Source organism: Gavia stellata, chromosome 18, assembly GCF_030936135.1.
Source record: "Gavia stellata isolate bGavSte3 chromosome 18, bGavSte3.hap2, whole genome shotgun sequence".
NCBI lineage: Eukaryota > Metazoa > Chordata > Aves > Gaviiformes > Gaviidae > Gavia > Gavia stellata.
This window is the reverse complement of record NC_082611.1, coordinates 18,428,530-18,447,280: the sequence shown is the minus strand read 5'-3', so window position 1 is coordinate 18,447,280 and position 18,751 is coordinate 18,428,530. Positions and strand designations below refer to the sequence as shown.

At 45.3% G+C, this 18,751-nt stretch overlaps 1 protein-coding gene across 1 annotated transcript in view; it reads right to left on the bottom strand.

Moving 5' to 3' along the window:
- The window catches only part of PIGQ (phosphatidylinositol glycan anchor biosynthesis class Q), a 28,314-nt gene extending 14,311 nt beyond the window's left edge, over window positions 1–14,003 (bottom strand). The window contains exons 1-5 of the mRNA XM_009813628.2: window positions 13,303–14,003; window positions 8,029–8,160; window positions 6,714–6,834; window positions 1,161–1,287; window positions 37–190 (exon numbers count right to left, since the gene is read on the bottom strand). Of these exons, the coding sequence (XP_009811930.2) occupies window positions 37–190; window positions 1,161–1,287; window positions 6,714–6,834; window positions 8,029–8,160; window positions 13,303–13,976 (1,208 nt within the window). The 5' untranslated portion in view covers window positions 13,977–14,003. The remainder of the gene's footprint in view (window positions 1–36; window positions 191–1,160; window positions 1,288–6,713; window positions 6,835–8,028; window positions 8,161–13,302) is intronic.
- Window positions 14,004–18,751: the final 4,748 nt, after the last annotated feature.

Below are 18,751 nucleotides of genomic sequence, written 5' to 3'. Positions count from 1 at the left end.
AACATACCCAAAGACAGCCAAGAGGGATCAACTCACCTGGCTCCGTAGACATAGAAGCAGTAGATGTGGAAGGTCAGAAGCGCAATGATGTCGGAGAGGATGCAGAGAGCCACGGTCAGGCCCAGACAAGCCGATAGACCAACATACCAGAGGATCATCTCAATGAACGGGGACATCAGGTGAATGTAGCCTAGTGGACATTGCAGAGTGTCAGTATTTGACTGAGACATCTTCCTGCTGACGCTCTGAAAAGACTGATTATCTGTGCCTAGAACATTGCTCCAGAAATCATAGCCATGAAAACATGGAAGTAAAACTGGAAAACTCTTTTAAATGCCATCTTCCATTTAGGAGGGCCAGCAAAAACTCTTTACCCCCAGGTTTCTGTCCAGGTGTGGCAGCTCTGTGAGGAAAGGGAGGACATGTTCAGCTTAAACAGAGCAGTCACCTTGCTCCACATGTGATTTGCTTTTCTAGATTTGTGTCCAGGTTCCTAATTACATTTTTAACGGCATACATCAACCTTTACTGCAACCATTCCCCCATCCCATAGGGCTTTTGTAAAATAAAATAGTGCAGAGGCACACTATTTTATTTCATCACTAAAGTGGAGCAAAGTCACAGAATCGAGACCATACTTGATTGGTGAGCAGAGTAAATCAGTATAATAACTGAGGAGCTGACGTCCATCATGACTACACTCCTTCATCAAGACACTTATCAAGGAGAACAGGAATGTGTTGAAATAACAAAATTGCACTAAGCTGAAGTCAGTGACAAGACAGAGTTGCATTTGCAGCCCAAAAGCACACTTCTCATCCGTATCCCATTGGCTGCCTCTTACAGGGCAAAGATTACGGAAGCCTACATAAGACCTAAAGCCTTCCCTTGGACGCTCACCACTAATGGCACCAAGTAAGTAAGCTCCATCGTGACTTGCGCTTCTTGCAAAGCATCAATACAAGCACTTTATTTAATATGCATGACTTCCTTGTGTGGGAATCCAACCTTGGCTTGAGTTCCCACAGCAGGAAGACTCACAGACAAGTTTGTACTTGCAGTAGTGCATTTTGATTCATTATTCACCTCTAGGCAAACATTAAACACTCGGGAGGGAAGAGATGAAAAAGGAGGCTGAAAAGTTAAACAATTGCACTTACTAATCCAAAGATGGATGTGGTAAAGGAAGAAGCGGCCCAAAACCTGATCCAAAGCTCGGTTCATTTTCAGTCCAGCTGGCGCTCCCATTAGCCACTGGAGCAGGTCCTGGAGCTCTTCAGCTACGTGCTACAAACACATAGAAGCAAGGCATCTGAGATAAAAGACTGCTACCGCACTGAACAGGTCCAGTGTACTGTACGTGCTGCCCCCCGCAAAGTGTTCTTACCACACCCTTCAAACCAATGGAAAAAACCCCCATCCAAACCACTACTTTACAGACAACAAGTTGAATCAGAAATGCACCTTTATTGACTCTTTACTGAATCCAAACCTAACAGCAGAGAGGAAGCTGAACTGCTTAAATGTGAAACAGTGCTGGGAATACAAACCTAGTGTTTGTTCACAACCATCTCGGTTAGGCTTGCACAGTATGATTTCTTGGTGTAATGAGAGTTCTTGAAATAGATGGCAAATGCTGGTGCACGAATCGACTTCTTTGGACAGTCAACCGAAAAGTCAGTATTGAGCACGTAATCTAACTAATCTAACTGTCAGGATTTTAAAAGGGGGAAGACGACAGTGCACTCATGGGCAAAAAAAGTGAATTTTTACAACCAAATAACCTGTATGTGTTTACAGCAGGGTAGAAAACATAATTATGTAAATGTATTTCATACATAAACAAACTTTCTTGATACTCTGTGGTGTACTAGGCAAGATTAACCATGCTGTATAGCACTGGTCTTGCCTACCACTATTGTGCCTCTCTGCAGGCTTCATGGAGAGATACCCATGGCATCCCAGTAAAAAAGCAGCCCTCTGAATCATTGAGAAAAAGCTTAATGGAGTTCGTCCCCAAATCACTGAGGGCTTTGACTCACAATTTCTGGTGATTTAATCCCAGGCTGATGTTATTTACTGATTTTCCTCTCTCCACTCCGCTACTCTGCCGGAGGTCCCCCCTGAAGTCGGCGGGGCAGAAGATAGGGTGGCTCTGCTCCTCAGAGGTTTGCACCTGACCTACTCACCTAAGCTGAAACCAGCGCTGATAGTCTATTTACCAGGCTGTGAATTGAGGTAGCTGAGAGTCGTAACCTCCAGCAAATAGGTGGGGAACATACCTGGAAGAAGTGACCTCTCACACTGTCCCCCATGAACAGAGATTGGGAGTAAAAGCCTTCTACCTCTGAAAATCCCAATTATAGTCAAGTCCATGAACGTGAATTGCATTGCAAATTGTGCACGTGCAGAAGAGCCAAGACTAAGCTGATGCACTGCAGCCTACTTTCCCCATCATTCATATGGATAATTTCCCTACAGGGAAATTATTTCCAAGGAATTATTCCATTTTATTTATTAACCAACACGATCCTTGCAAAATGAGTTTGTAAACATTTACTTTTAGTGTAGGGGCAAAATTCATCTTCAACTTATCCAAAAAGAATGCCTCGTTATTTCATTCATTTTCCCTCTGACCCTTAAAATATCTCACTGCAAGTCAGAACTGATTTGAACCCATGGATCTTACCTCTGTGGCTGAGAAGCGTTAGTTACTTTATAAATAGACTGGTTTTAATATTTAAAGTGTTGGATTGATAACTTAGAAAAAGCATTTGGGGATTTTAATGAAATATTTAAATGCTTGAAAGCAGCCCTTCAGCAAGGCTGTTTTTCAGCACTGAATACTTCTGGAGGCTGCCAGTCCCAGAGGTGCTACTAAATTCTGACAGGGGCACGCAGCTCTGGGAAGGTGCCCTAGCTTGCTGTTGTTTAGCTGGGCAAGGCATTTCAAAACACAGTCCTAAGGCATAACCTTGCAGGTTGTTTTCCAGCCAGATATTTTAGGACTGATCAATAGCGAGCAGAATCAGAAAAGGTGACTGGGAGCCCAATTCTCTTGTTGCAGTCATGAATACTGAAAGTGGCCAGTATTGATAAATAAGATACAGTGAATTGGAAGTGTTTCATGTTTCATAAAGGGGTGTAGGGACATTGCCAAACTGGAGACTAAAGTTAACATGGTTCAGATGAGATCACCGTGGAAATATTTTCTTTACTGCCATGCTCTTCTTTCTAGTCTCCATATGCAGACGGTCTAATGGTGATGCGACATCGATGGAGAAGGACACACAGCGCACGGCGGGTGGGCACTGGGAAGCACAATGCAAACTTCCTGAGCGGAGTATCTGGTGCAAGCCAGAGCAAGCAGAGCCAAAGCACTCCCCACCAGACACGTTTGCCCTGTGCCTGTTGCAAACAAACAGACGTTTGGGGCTCTAAGTTATACTATTTTACAAATTAACATCTAAGAATATTTTCCAGGAAGTGTCCTCCCTGCTTGCTTTGTTTATGGATTAGCAGAACATGACTGAATAGGAACTTAACATCCAATTATCTCTAAACGCCAGTAACATTTTTGGAGGCACGATCTATGATAAATATTTAACTGCCTCAAAGAGATTACAGCTTACGAAAAAGAGACATCAGCAAGGATGAAAGAGTTGAAGGAGAAAAAAAAAAAGAAGATGGTTTATAAGCAGTTCTGCTTTTTAAAACAGACAAATGTAGCACTTTGAATCTGGTATTTTTGAAAGAAGGCTGTCTTGTGGAAGGCAAAACCAAGGACAACCATTGGGAAGCCTGGTGGGAGCGAGAGGAAGGAGGAGGGTAGGAGTTGTGAGGGCACCTACAGAGAGAAGATTATTCACATTTTCCATTCTTGGATTTGAAAGCCTGTTCCAAAAATCAGTCCTTCGTATTGCATACAGCTACTCGCCAGTTACTCCCTAGGTGTCTCTGAATCACATCTGCCTCATTTACTGACAAAAGCAACTTGTTATTACAGTCAGCACAGCGCAGCTCATCAAGCTGTGAAAGTGGGAGCTGCAGTCAATGATGTCTTGTGCATCATCAACAATTGCTAGCTAAGTGCTGATTTGAGAACCATTATATCAGGGGATGACGAATGATGGCTAGGGAACACGGCTTGATCCTCACGTCAGCAGGCTGAGCCTGTGACCCTGGCAGTTGTTGAGAGCCAAAATAACCTACCTGCATCTGCTTCCTTCCAGAGAGATGTTTGCTACGAAAAAAAATGAGCACTGCATTCATCCCCCCCACAGCTACGATTTTGTCAATATTAAAATCAATCAAACCAATAAGGTTATACAAGGTTAGTTTGTCAGTATTAAAATCAATCAAATCAATAAGGTTAAAATAAGGTTATGTATATAACCTTATAATATATAATAATCTTATTATAATAAAGATAATGTTCTCTTTACTAACAGATACAGAGATGTAAGGTCAATGCCATCATCAGATCTGGGGGACATATCAAAAGCAGAATAGCAAGGAGCATTAGGGAAGGAAAAGTAACTCATTCTGCACTTGGCAGAGTTTGCGTTACTGAACTTGGCAACACATAAGCACTCGAGAAAGCCCAACTGATGGGAATAATGTGTACCAGATGGACACTCAGCAGCAAAGAGGAAACCTACTGCTGAATGGCTAAGGGGAGGTTTTGCTGTCATACTGGAAAAGAAGTGGTGCTGGCTTGCACACCACATGCTGAAGTCATTGGTATATTTTGGGATCACTCAGATCTGCATTTTTTAAGGCCTGCACATAATGCATATAAATCAATGCCCACCAAAGGCAGTAAAAGGACTCCAAACGACTTTATGTCCACAATCTAATACGCTTGTGAAGAAGAAAGTAAGGCTGGAAAGTAAGAAAAGTTGTAAGTGGCCTCAGTCGGTAAGCTTGGAGATATTGCCAAGAAGAAAGGCACCAACTGACTACAAGGCCACCCACACAAGGAGGAGTTAACACTTCCAGGAAAGTAAGTAAACAGCTCTTTGTGATACCAAGGTAATGAAGTCTGCACATGTAGGAGACACGGTGAAAATAACTGACACTATGATGCATAAGTTGAGTGACAGATGAGCTAAATCACTGAAAGAGGAACAAACGAGCAACTCGCACAAGCAAGCCTATCCAGGACAGGTGCTGGGCTCGGATACACCTTGAGCACGGAGAGCGCCCATCTGCCAAAGACACTGGGCAGATGGAACCCCTCCTGCAGCCACCTGTGCAAACAGGAACGCAGCCAAAAGCCACTTCCGTACAGACTTGTTAAGAAATCAGATTTCTGAGAGCTGGACACTTACAGTAATCCCACAGGGAGAGCTCTAGAGAACGTAAACTTCTCCAGCTGAAATATCTGTAAGGGAAAAGACTTAGGAATAAGACTTAGAAATATATTTTTAGTTATAGCTCAAATACAAGAGCAAGTATTGCAAGAATTGTGTCCTTTCTACCCCACCACTGCTGCTGAATAGTGTCTGCAGCAATCCTTAAAAGTTTGACTATGAAAGATAAAAAAAATAGCAATAATAATGATCCACAGCTATGCTGGACACTCCATACACACTTTCTGAAAGCACAGCATGTCCAAGAATAACCAGAGATCTACGGCTTGTAACGATTAAAAGGTTAGACATGGACTAAGCAGATCATCATCAAGGGAAATGTGAGCTCTTCCCAGGAAAGACAGGATAAGTAGGAAAAATAAATTGCTGCTGGATTTCTCTAATCAGAATAAAATTCCTCCCAACCAAGAAACTGGAGAAAGACTGAAGAGAGGACGTTCTCCAGCTGCTAGAAAGAAACCAATGGAAAGATCCACCCTCTCTCCCAGAAAGGATTAGGCTGTGCAGCTGCATGACAGTGCTGAACATCGGCAGCACATGGAGCTAACTTCAGATTAGTGGTCTGGTCTCCAGCCTCTGAAGTACATTATATGTTCCTTACTGCAACTAAACAGATATATTGGAGAACTGCACCTAAAATGAGCCACCAGAAAAGCAGGATAGTATGAGTCACACTTGTTCTTCATGAATTTATGCTGATGCCGAGGGATCTTAGTGGGCAAGAGGAGATACATTTGAGAAAAATCACAGGACACAGCAAGTTTTCCTAGTTTACCATCTGTACACCAGAGCTCTTAAGCAGGATTTCAGGTGTTTGTATGCTGACTAGCTAACGCCTTTGGATTTCCCTGTGAAATTCCCCCTCACAAGCACAGCTGCACTGCTTATCAAGTTTGACTTTTCAGTAGTTTATCAGATTCATCCCAGGTTACACCTTTCCCCCCCCCCCCCCCCAATGCCCCATATAGCAACAACTTGAGGACACTTCCTGTCGACTCCAGAATAAAAGTATTCTGGCCTGATAACCACTCAACCTGCAGCTGCAGAGCTCTGTCCAAGCCATAATTGTTACTTTAGGAGCTGGTGTAGCCCTCCGCTAAACATCTAATTACTATTCACTGCACACGCAAAGCAGAGCTGTGTTCCTTTTGAGCAGCCCCAGCAGGCTTGATTTGAAGATTTCACTGTTCTCGAGGAGACCTAATTTGCATGGCTTCAGACAGGACTCTCTCCTAAATCTTTGTGTGTAAGGCATCACCTCCTCACAACTACCCCAGGCATCAAGAGCTGGTCAGTACCCACAGCAGGTCAAAGAGGAACGGCTCTGGCCAGACTTACATCAGCCACGGGCATCAGAGCGTCAGCAAGGTGACCAATTCGGTTCCTTCTGTACAGCCAGGACATGAGCAGTATCCCCAGAGCCACATCAATCAGCAGGGAGACAAAGATGTTGGCTTTTCTGCATGCAGGATAAAGAGAAACAGTGTTAGAGCAAAAGGAAGGACGGTGTTTAATATTTCAATGACAATTGTCAGCTTCGCTTACATAGCACCTTTAATGTCCCAGGGACACCAGGACAATTTACTGAGGAGACACGGTGTAGGGATCTTTTGACTTTCACTGGTGTGCTGCTACTTCTGTGGCTGAACACGGAGCCACTCAGAGCCCACTGCACCACAAAATCTTTCTTAGTAAGGGGAGCGAAGAGTCGGATTGAAGCTACAAAGAGGAATGTTAGATAAAGTGTGTGTATATATACTCAGGAGGGGATTTACCAATACTAAGGGCACCAGCACTTGGAGTATCCACGTTGAGATCAGATGGCTTTCTAAGAGGTATTCTCCAGTTGAACCACTATTCAATGTAATAAATAGTGTTTCTGGGTACATAAACATACCCAGAAGGGCTGCTGAACCGCCCCTTCACTGCTAGAGTTTCTGAATGAAATTCCATGACCTGAGTTATTTGGGAAATCAGATTAAACAATCACAGTTACTTTTGGCCTTCAAATCTGCTAATCTATTTTAAGTGTTCCCTGGGAGTCTATTACTGCAGGATCAGAGAACCACACAGAACAAGACTCGCTGTGTAATGGCCAAAGGGCATTCAATATCTGTCTCAGATCTCTGCCTCTCCCTGTTCCACTCACTGTGCTGCATGTTTGCTGCTTCTGTTACACTGACTTTGTTACTGCTGTTGGAGTCTCTGCTCTCCAGTTACTGCAAGAAAGATTCCCCAAAAGAGTGGGTGAAAGAGAGGAGCATTTAAACCTTTCTGCTCTTATGGAAAGTGGCACTGAATATTGATTGCAGTTTTCAGTGAACAGAAGCATATGTGAAAGCAATGAGTTTGTGGGAGTACTGAGAGCAAAGCACTACGCACATGGGTGCAGTACAAGCTTTCTGTGGGCAATATCCCGGTTGCCTTTCCCAGGCCAGGGAAAAAGACATGTATCTGGCAAAAGGCATAATTAATATAAACAGAGTGCAGAGTAAAGATCTGCAAACTAGTAGGGAGCAGAGCAAGCAAGGCAACATGACATGGTGCAGTGAGGACCCCGTAGTGCTGGGCGGGCGCAGGATCCATGGTTTGGGTTCCCCAGAGGAGACAGGGCTAGAGCAAAGGCATGCATGACTTTATGCGTACTCCATACCTCATGAGTTGAGTCTGGGTTTGAGCCTTCTTGTTGCTGCTGATGACCTGGAGGTGCTGCAGGCGATGTCCCAGCTGCTCACAAGTTGAGAGTTTGCTCCACAAGAAAGACAAAGGCCAAAACTTCAGCACCCTGCAGAAAACACCACGGGAATGTCTCCTTTTGCCATATAGCAGGCCGTCCAGCGTACAAACTCCATGCAAAACGTTCCGTGGAAAGTTAAGGTTGTGCAACCAGAGACGGTGTCAACATATTATCATTACAGAATAATAGATGTTAACTATTCTCTTAAAGGTTAACAGAATTAAGGCAGTCTTTCCAGATCAAGACATCTAAAGCAGACAACCCAACCCCTCATCTCCATTCTGTAAAACCAAGTGCCTCACTCTTCCAAGGAAGCCAGAACACAATCCTGATTCTACCCTGTGCTTTGGGATCCACCACTGGGATTGCACACTGCTCGAAGTCTCCAGGAGACTGGAGTCAAGGCAGCTGTGTGTACAGCACAACAACACAACACGGTGCAACTGCTTCGCAAATCCCAATATTACTAACCACAAGTCTCTATCTAGCGTGAGCTTGGTGTAACAAACAACTGTGTCTTCCCCGCAGCTTCCGTCCCTTTTTCCCTCTTATCTTTTTCTTCCACTTGATCCTTTTCTTCATTACTTCCAAATTCCTTTCTCAGGGTCTTCATTTCTATCTTCTCTCCACTGCCTTGTCAAGGGTGACCAGCATTATGTAGATAACTTTGAAACCTAATTACATGCTAAATGTCATGTTAACATCCACGTTAGGCTTGTAGGGGAGGAAATATTCACACGGTTCTTTTCTATGACTCAGAAGAAAAGTACTAAATGATGCTCAATTATTTTTGGGAGTTAACTTTTATTACCACACAACCTATAAAGAAAGGAACGATGGCGATTTGTGTAGTCCAAAATGACACCACTGGATGCAGGCTGGTCAAAGAATGCACAGCAGCAGTACAGCAACACAAAGCACCGTGTTTGTTGTGGGGAATAAATTCTGATGTGGACATAATCTGGATCACTTCTTTCCTGTACACAATGGTTGTTTCTCTATTTTCACAGTGTTTCCCTGTTTCTTATTAAGGTTCCAGGAATCTACGCTCACTTTCAGTCACTTTCTTCATCTACTGTCTCTTACTGCGTTGGCATGTTCCTTCAGTTTACATTCATTCCAAACGCTAAAATTATTCCTGGTATCCTGCTTCGCTTTTGAAATTGTACAGCTGTTTGGATCATTAGTGAGCGTGGCCTGGAGACGTCCCTGCAACGTGTGCATGCCTTCCCCAGATTTCATCTGGAGGACTTCAGCCTGTCAGCCAGCAGCAGAGTGCCTTCAGGACTGGCCAGGATAAAACGCAGGCTGGGCAGACTGGGACTCCGGCTCCTATTTATCATTTTACACAAATCGCTCATTCAAAATCCTGCTCGGTTCACTGTGGTTGCTATCCCCTTCCTCCCCCCAACCTCCTGAGCCCTTTCAACCCCTCTTTGTGCAAGGTTTGTCAGCTTAAAAAACAGAGTGCTGAAGTCCCCCCTTCCCCCTCCCCATTCAAATTTCAGACACATTGATTTTGAAATACACGCAGCGTACTGTGAATCATTCTTCTTAATTTGAGGCCTCCGAGTTACTCAGCTCTTCGTTACAGCCTCCCACCTTAGAGACAAATGAATGCACTGTTCTTCAGTGACTTGTCAGGAGGTGATATCTAAAGTGGCGGAGGAAAGAGCGCCGTGCAGGGGAGGGAGACACGGGGGGGGCGACCGCGCTGGCCACCGAGCTCAAAGACCTGGGTTCGCAGATTCACCGAGGCACAAGTGCAGCTGAGTTTTCTCTTCCAATTATATGCTACCCCAGTGGTAACAAATTCCGGTGCGGCAAACCTTTGCTAGAGCAGAGAATTGCACTTGAAGGGGGAAGGAGAAACACTCTACCTGTGTGGTTATGCACAGATGACTGAAGGTGAAAAATTACTGGTCAAACCAACAGCTGCCAGACCATCTCAGTTCAAGTAGAAAGCAATGGCTCTGGGTCCTGCGCTAAACACTCACTGGGCTGACAAGTCTCCCCATCCATGCCCAGCAACGCATGTCTCTTACCATCCATTGCTGCTCCACAACTCCCCAAGCAGCTAGCTTGTGGGTCACCCACCGACCAGACACCCCTGGCCAAAGGGAAGGACAGGCTGCTGCTCTCTTCTGCCTGGGCAGTGTCTTGCACAAGCGAGAATGATTTCCAAAGCACCCCCAACAGGTAAATGCATCTTGATTGAACAGGATGGGCCCAAAAGACAGGTCAGAGGGGTCTGTGCTTGGCTGTACTACGACTGACTCTCTTTTCTTTTCACTTAACATCAAGAGGACAGCCTCTATTCCACTTACACACTTTGTTTGGCAAGTAAATACGTACGCATACTTATTTAAATAAAAATACAAACATACTGCAAAAAGCTTAATATAATACTTGCAAGATGTGCTACGGTAACTCTCATCTCTAGGAGTACCAAGGAAGAAAGCCAAAAATATTTCTTGCGTGGTCTCCCAGCCCTATGCATATCGACTGTGCATTGCCATACACGCTCCCACTTGTTTACCACACAGCATATAGAATGATTTTCAGAAATGCAATGGAAAACCAACCAAATTAAAAAAAAAAATACACCAAAAAACAGTGACATTGTGTCATGGCATTATTTAAGCTGCAGGAGATCTTTGGGGTATTTCCAAATATAAGGAATTTTAGTAATAAATTAATATAGCCAGCATGAGTAAATCTTGATTTTCCAATTCAATTTTTTCTTCCAAGAGTGAGACTAGATTTTTCAGATATCGGATGAAAAGCAATCTTTCTGAATCTGGATCATACGCAAATATTAAAGCTCCATTAACCAGAAGCCCCGGCTGTCTTTTTGCCCTTTGCTAGAAACTGCAGGAACAGTGCCTCCCTTCTGGATGAGGAATCAGAGGTCATGATGTTTGTAAATGGACTTTTTTTAGAAGGAGCACAGAGTTTATTGCCTCAATATTAAATCATCTTGATGTCCCCAACAGCGCACTAGAGCCCTTCAGTGGTAATGGGAATCCTGCACGCAAGTCCCTCTGAAGAGCGAATTGCAATGGTCACCCCTTAGCACAAGGTGGTGCTGAAGAAATGCCTTAATTTGAGATGTACAGGAGTTGAGAGCCTTGGATGGATGTCAGCGCTCGCTTTCTGAGATTTCTAACGCTACTGCCCTGCTTCCCCAGCGCAAATACACAACAGTGGCATATCCAAAAAAGCCCCAAGCCTCTGCAGCCTGAGAGGGTATCACCAATCTCTTTCTTCAGCTTTTCAAAGCTGCCTATCCCTTAACATCACAAAAAAGCTGGGAAAGAAAGAAGTCCTGCGACCAGAAGGAGCAAAAACCTGGTAGATCTTATTTTATGGGACGTCCTGTCCCAGCACAGGTTGGAGGGGACTGGAAGGACACCTGCACATGACAACTTGAACCCTCCCTGTCGCATGGATGTTGGTACAAAGGAGGCTGTACCACACACCACGTGCAAAATTGAACCAAAATACATTAAAAGACTTAGAAGGTCAAGCAGGAGGTTTGTTACAAAGCCAGGTACTAATCTCTCTTCTCTAAGACTGATGTTTTAAAACACCTGTAACATAAGTAAATACCATGCTGATACTACGGATGAATAAAACAAAGCAGAAAGAAACCTGTATCTACCTCCCAAGGTTAAGAACAAGTTCAACCTGGGTTTACGCCCAGCAAGCCTCACATTCTGCCTGCTGGTATGTACAGCTGGCTGCTGCTCTGGCTGAAAATGTCCGTACTGGGCTTAGGAAAAGCTGAAATCACAATAGCTCCTGATAAGCTGGGTAGCAGCTATCCATGCCCAACCTGCCAGACTGAGCTTGAGCTCCCAAGTTATGCTTAGACTGTGGCCTCCTGGAGACCTGCAAGGCTTGGGCTTAACCTGACTCTAAGCTTGGTCTGGGTCCTAGCACTGATCAAGGTGGGCAAGTCTGACCTTGGGACCAAATGCCTTCACAAAAAAGGATCATCCTGATTGTTGGTAGTCACACACAGCCCATGGACAGCCAGAAAAAGGACCTTCAGAGCTGACTCCCAATCTTCTACCCAACCACAAAGTTCTGACTTAGTTATCATTAATAACCATTAACTTAGTTACCATTAACAACCATTAATGCATAGTCAGTGTCTACAGAGCAGACCCAGGAACCAGTGGTCCCTGATTATATCAGGTTTGGGGTTGACCCTAAATCTCTTCGAATAGAGTAGTCCAAAACCGGACAGTTTTCCCTTTGTGTACCAAAATGCGTAACCCAACTGTTCAGAAAATCTTTGCATATGAAGAGTTGTTTCACTGTAATTTTTTATGACAGTATCATACAACTGGAAACCTGTTAAAAGACTCTGCTCCCCATACCCTTAGGCTGTACTTGAGAAGATTTATCCATGAATACAGTAGTAACTGTTATCCAAATTTCATCAATCAAAGTGTCCCCTCACAGCTTGGAACCTGAACTCCACTCCCCTCTGTGGCACAACCTCACTAGGCAGGCTGACCAGATGAGTTCTTAAGCTTTATATGCAGAAGCTTCTCCCCTTCAAATCTGCTCAGAATTCCTCTTTAATGCAAGCACTTGCCATGTGTTACATTTGAAACATCCTATTCCGTTTCGTGGTTGTGACAACGGGATTTCACCAAGGATTCATGTAGACCAGCATTCCCTGTAACCTGCTCGAAAGTGCCGAGGTTGCAGCACCACTAGAGACATGATGGATTTAGACACGCTATTTGCTGACATTTCATGGCCGTGGAGGGATTCACAGCAAACACAGAGTAGGGAATCCCAGCTATCAAGCCATTAAGGAGATCCTCATGTCACTTTGTCAGTCATGGAATAGCTGGAAACCCAATGTTTTAGCTGCGATGAAATTGAAGTGGGGCTGAGCTACCCCTGCTGCAAATGGGGAGGAGATCAGTGCCTCCCCAGAAAACCTCCCAGCTCCTTGAAGAGCTCTACCGTATTTGAGGGAACCTTTAGCCTGGTGTTTTCAACGGAGCTCCCCAAACTTTAATAGCAGCTCTGCAGCAGCCTGTTTCCAACAGAACGATTTTGTATCAACTGTATTTCTCACTGGGGTTGAGCAGGAACCCTGCAAATGCCTAAACATGAATTACATTTCCATGCAAAGCATAAGCTGACTGATGGCACATCACTTACCTGCTCCTGCAGACCCCAGAGACAAGTGAAAGCAGGAATGTCAGCAGCATGCACGCAGGCACAGAGGCCTGCTTCATCAGCTCCACGATGATACTAGCTTCAACGCCATCCGACTGCCAGTGGGTCAGCTTGATGGGCCCATCATCGTATCTGTCCGTCATGAACAGTACCTTGCTCTTCGCAACTGTGTCAAAGATGGCAGAGAGCTTTGAAGCGTCGTCTGCCTCACGGTCAGTGGAGGTAGCTGTGTCCAAAGGGGGATGTAGATGGGAGAGCATGACTTTGCGCTGGTCATAGTATACTAAGATGATTTCTTCCTCCTTAGGGTTGTTAGAGTGTTTCTGAAGGGTAGAACAGCTCCAGAATTTGCTGTCTCCCTCTTTGCTTATCTGAATCCATGGCTCATGGGAGAATATTGTCCCAAGGTCTTCCAAGAACTCACTGAGACTCTCTTCTTTCTCCTGTTTGCTGTTGCTCCATGAGCCGAGCACAGAAACGCTGACTTTAGTCACCCGTTGGACTTCACTGAGATACTGCTTCACCTGGACAGGAATAAAAGGGAAATGGACCACGGCAAGGATAACAGCAGAGTTCTGTTCCGAGATCCAGCGGCCGATCAAAATGCCACTTTCTGCCAAGGAGCAGCACGACGGAAAGAAGACCTTAAGTACCATGGCAGCGATCCTGGAAGAATGGTACACCTGCCAATAAACACAGAAATAAAATTTGAGAATGGTGATTAAATGCAAGGAAAATTTGAGCTGACCAAAGTCACTGGGGAGAAGGACCGATCAAGTTTTAAAACACTAAGTCAAACCACTCGCATAACAACATTAGTGACAGCCAACAGATATACACACATCAGAGGAGTATTTAGGAGGTTCCTGATAATCTGCAGTCTTTGAAGTGAGGGGTGGCGAGCCTGAAGTTTCTCAGCAAAGCCCTTCTCCAAGCCCTGGAGCAGTCTTTCATGATGGTACACTGATAAGCACAGCCCGTCAGACCAGCCAAGATCAGGAATCCATCCAGCCTCGGATCTTGGATCTGACACTGGATGCGCTTGAGCACTTCCTAGAGAAAGGACTACACCATAGCACACCGTGATGCTTCTGGGGAATACTTCCTCCTATTACTGACAATCAAATATTGGTTTATGCTATAAAGCCAGATAATTTCAGAGTCTCCTCTATCACCTAGGAACCCAGAGCTGTGCTCTGCAACAAACTCACTGAACAACCTTGGTCAGATCACTCATCTCCTCGTCTCACTCCCCTTATCTGGAAACAGAGACAATAATTTTGTCAAAAGGGACTACAGCAATTAACTGATTGAAGTTCATATAGTAGTTTTAATTCATTAGATACAAGAACCTAAAAAAGGAGAAGCATCTCTGCTTTATCAGTGTTCTTCATCTACAATATTTTTCTTCATGTCATTAAGAAAACATCTCCATGGCTTTGTAAGACTTTCACAAAAAGGAGCTTTGAGGCAGTTGACAATGTCTCTTTAAATAAGGTGGAGGTTTCTAACAGAAATATAATTGCAGTAAGGAGGGCGCTGGCGCAGAACAGTCGGCATCCGGCGCCCGTTGTCCTTTCCCGTCCTTCAGTGCTTTGTTAGAGATGTGAAAACTCCACAGGCCCCCGAGGCTGGCTCCTCTGCGAGGGACTCAGTCAATTGGAAAGAGGAACACAGAGTGTATTTATAACACGTAGAAAGGATGCGCAATGTGGAGGTCCCTGGTGGTTTTAGTTTTCTCTCTTTTGAATACAGGACAATTGATCTAGTAAATCCCGGCACCTGGCAATTTGCTATGGCATGGAGGAGGCGATGGGGAAGCAGCGAAGGCAAGCGATTAACCTACTCCCAGCCCCACCAAGTACAGCAGTAGGCAATGTCTGCTCACAGATGAGTCGTCAGCCCCTCGAGGCAGCAAGGTGAAGTTTCCTTGGCGCACAGCTCGCTCCTCCGACAGGAAAAGCACCACAGTTGCTGCGTGTGCAAGGAGTAATGGTTTTTTTTTTTCCTGGGACTGAATTTTCCCCTTTACTGCAAAACTGCAGAGCACACCCCAAGACTTCCCCCCAGACAGGCCTAAGGGTGCTCATGAGGATTCTGTCCGCAGCACACTGCCGGAAGCGGACAGCGTTTGCAGGTGCGGAGGGCAGCGAGCACCGTCCCTCGCTGCCTCACAGACCCTCCAGCCCATGGCAGGATTTGGAGCCCACAGAGGGGCTTCCATCTCTCCCTCCTCAACCAGAAGGATAACCTTGGAGACGTTGAGTCTGTGAGGAAGCACGATCTCAGAAGAACGTCAAATAACATGTGTTTTTCCAAAGGGTTGCAAGCCTCCAGCAGAAGGGGAAGGGAACCAGAAAGACGCCTCAAAGGAGGGGTAGAAAGATGGCAGATATGACACCCTGAGACTGTAAGGGTGCAGGACACCATGCCTGGGAAAGACCAAAGACTTGCAGTACCACTGGAAAACATCATCTTTCACCAGACAAAGTTTAATGGCTATTAGACCCAAATGGACTGGAAAACAAGATATCCAAGCTTACCTTTCAATTCTATCGAAATAGCTAAGACTTGGGTGTTTTCTGGAAGACCACGAAGGCAAAGAAGAACATGTATCCTATCTGAAAGGGTTGTTTCCGACACACATAGGAAACCTTGGTGAAAATCAGCTAACAGACACAACTAATTAGATTGGCCCTTAAAGAAGTTTGAAATAAACACCATCTCCTACATTTTCCTTTTCTTTTAGAAAGACTCTGTAGTTTGTCCAAGGATACTGGCCAACACGCTCTCCCCTGCACCGCCTCTCCTACCTCCTTGCCTAACTCAGATCGTTGAGGAAATATTTTCAGGTGAGATGAGATTTGCTTCATGATTTAGCTTTCAATTTGAAAAAGGATTTTCTTTTTTTTTTTTTTTCCATAAGACCCACAGACATATTCCCAGGAAAAAGAAATACATTATATCAATACAGGGGCTCTGAAAGGAAAAATAACAGATTGAACGTGTTGGGAACATACATACACACATATGCTCAGAAATCATTTAAAATAAAATAAATTTAGCTAGAGTGATAACATTCCAGCTATATCACAGTACCAAAACCTTACAAGTGAAGTTTAGCAATAACTGAATACTCTAAAAACTGAAATTGAGCTTGATATTTTAAAGAATCCAGAGAAAAATGAAGAAAATAAAGTACTTGAATGGTTTTTTTCAGTACTTCTATTTTAATTACCAAAGCTATCACCAGTAATATCGGACAGATAACTTTTTAAAGTTGAATTTTTATTCTTCTTTTTCCTCAAGAGATGTCACAGTTGTTTGAGAGCATCACTACAAGAGACCTCCAGTGTCCCTGCATGGCTGTCCTTCTTAAAGGTTTGTCCATCCATAGGACATTTCAGCTAAGAATTATCAACTGACTCTTAATTCAAACACTTATTTTTCACTGAGGTTTTTTTTTTTTTAAGATAGCCACAGACATCTGGGAAAACATCTCATGAAGGAAAAACACATCTCATCCTTATCTTCTCTAGTTTGTGAGTTTTTCCTCTTACACCTTCCCCGACCTTTTAAATTAACTTAGTTTTATGCTGCTAACTACTTTGGCTATGGCTCAGGTTAAATAATACCTGAGCACATCATCTGTCCTTTGGCTGCTGAAGATACAGGAGGGAAGGCTTTGATACAATTTTCAGGTTGTACAAAATATCTCGATAGTTGAAAACTATCGACTATTCATATGTTAATGTGGCATACGGTAGTATCCAGGGAGCCGGCCTGGGAGCTCAGGCAGCAGGGCTTGTATTCCCAAATCCACGACTGATCATGCATCCTACCTGATTCATTTCAATAGACTGAAATCTAAAGTTGACATTTTAAATGTCACCACAGTCAACTGTTTCATTTGAACAGAAAAATCCTACCAATATGCTTAGTCCGTGCTCATAAAGTACCTAAAATCTTCCAGATCTGCCTATTTCTGCTGGAAAGCCCCAGTTTTTCCCTGAGGTGCCACACAGCGTCAATGCAATGACCTTGGGAGCAGCAGAACCAATAATGGATACCGCCTAAAATGCATCAACGCAACCAACAAATGAAGAAAAGACTCCAGGACTGATTAATTTTGGAATTTTAGAAAGAAAAGCAAAGGTGAAGAGCAGGACGTGGCCCCGGTCTCACCACGCAAGCTGCCTCATTGCCACCGGCCGTGCCAAGGCGTGTTGCCCCCTTGGCAAACCCACGCCTGAGCATCCCGAGGTCTTCCCATGGGGTTTAGGGCCACCAGGCCCAGAGATACAGAAAGCACGGATGAGCTGGCCACAGCTGTCCTGGGGGAGCAGGAACAGGGCTCTCTCCCTGCAAAGCCCACCGACTTCTTACTCATCCAATTCCTGTGGATTTTAAATGCGATCTTAGGGCACAGGTGGGCTGAAAGGCAGCAGCAATGAAAGGCCTCCTCCCCAACACCCCTCATTTAAGTCTAAGGCAGATTTAATCACAGAATCACTACGGTTGGAAAAGACCTGCAAGATCATCAAGTCCAACCATCAACCCAACACTCCCATGCCCACTAAACCATGTCCCACAGTGCCACGGCCACACGTTCCTTGAACGCCTCCAGCGATGGTGACTCCACCACCTCCCTGGGCAGCCTCTTCCAGTGCTTCACTGCTCTCTCAGTAAAGAAATTTTCCCTAATATCCAGCCTGAACCTCCCCTGGCACAACTTGAGACCATTTCCTCTTGTCCTGTCGCTTGTCACTTGGGAGAAGAGACCAGCACCCACCTCCCCACAACCCCCTTTCAGGGAGTTGGAGAGAGCGATGAGGTCTCCCCTCAGCCTCCTCTTCTCCAGACTGAACACCCCCAGCTCCCTCAGCCGCTCCTCATAAGACTTGTGCTCCAGACCCCTCACCAGCTTCGTCGCCCTTCTCTGGACATGCTCCAGCACCTCAATGTCCTTCTTGTAGTGAGGGGCCCAACACTGAACACAGGATTCGAGGTGGGGCCTCACCAGCGCCGAGTACAGGGGCACGATCACCTCCCTACTCCTGCTGCCCACACTGCTTCTGATACAGGCCAGGATGCCGTTGGCCTTCTTGGCCACCTGGGCACACTGCTGGCTCATATTCAGCCGGCTGTCAATCAACACCCCCAGGTCCTTTTCCACAGGGCAGCTTTCCAGCCACTCGTCCCCGAGCCTGTAGCATTGCATGGGGTTGTTGTGACCCCAGTGCAGGACCCGGCATCACCACCCTCCGGCCCTCGGGCTGCCCCTACAACGCCTACGGGACCCTGCGCTGCCGCCCGCAGCCCAGGCTACCCCCGGGCCGACGCCGCCGGTGAGGGCTGACGCCCCCAGCCAGGCCCCGGCGGGGAGGGAGCCCCGGGACCGGCCCGCTGAGGGCAGGCGGGGCCGGGGAGA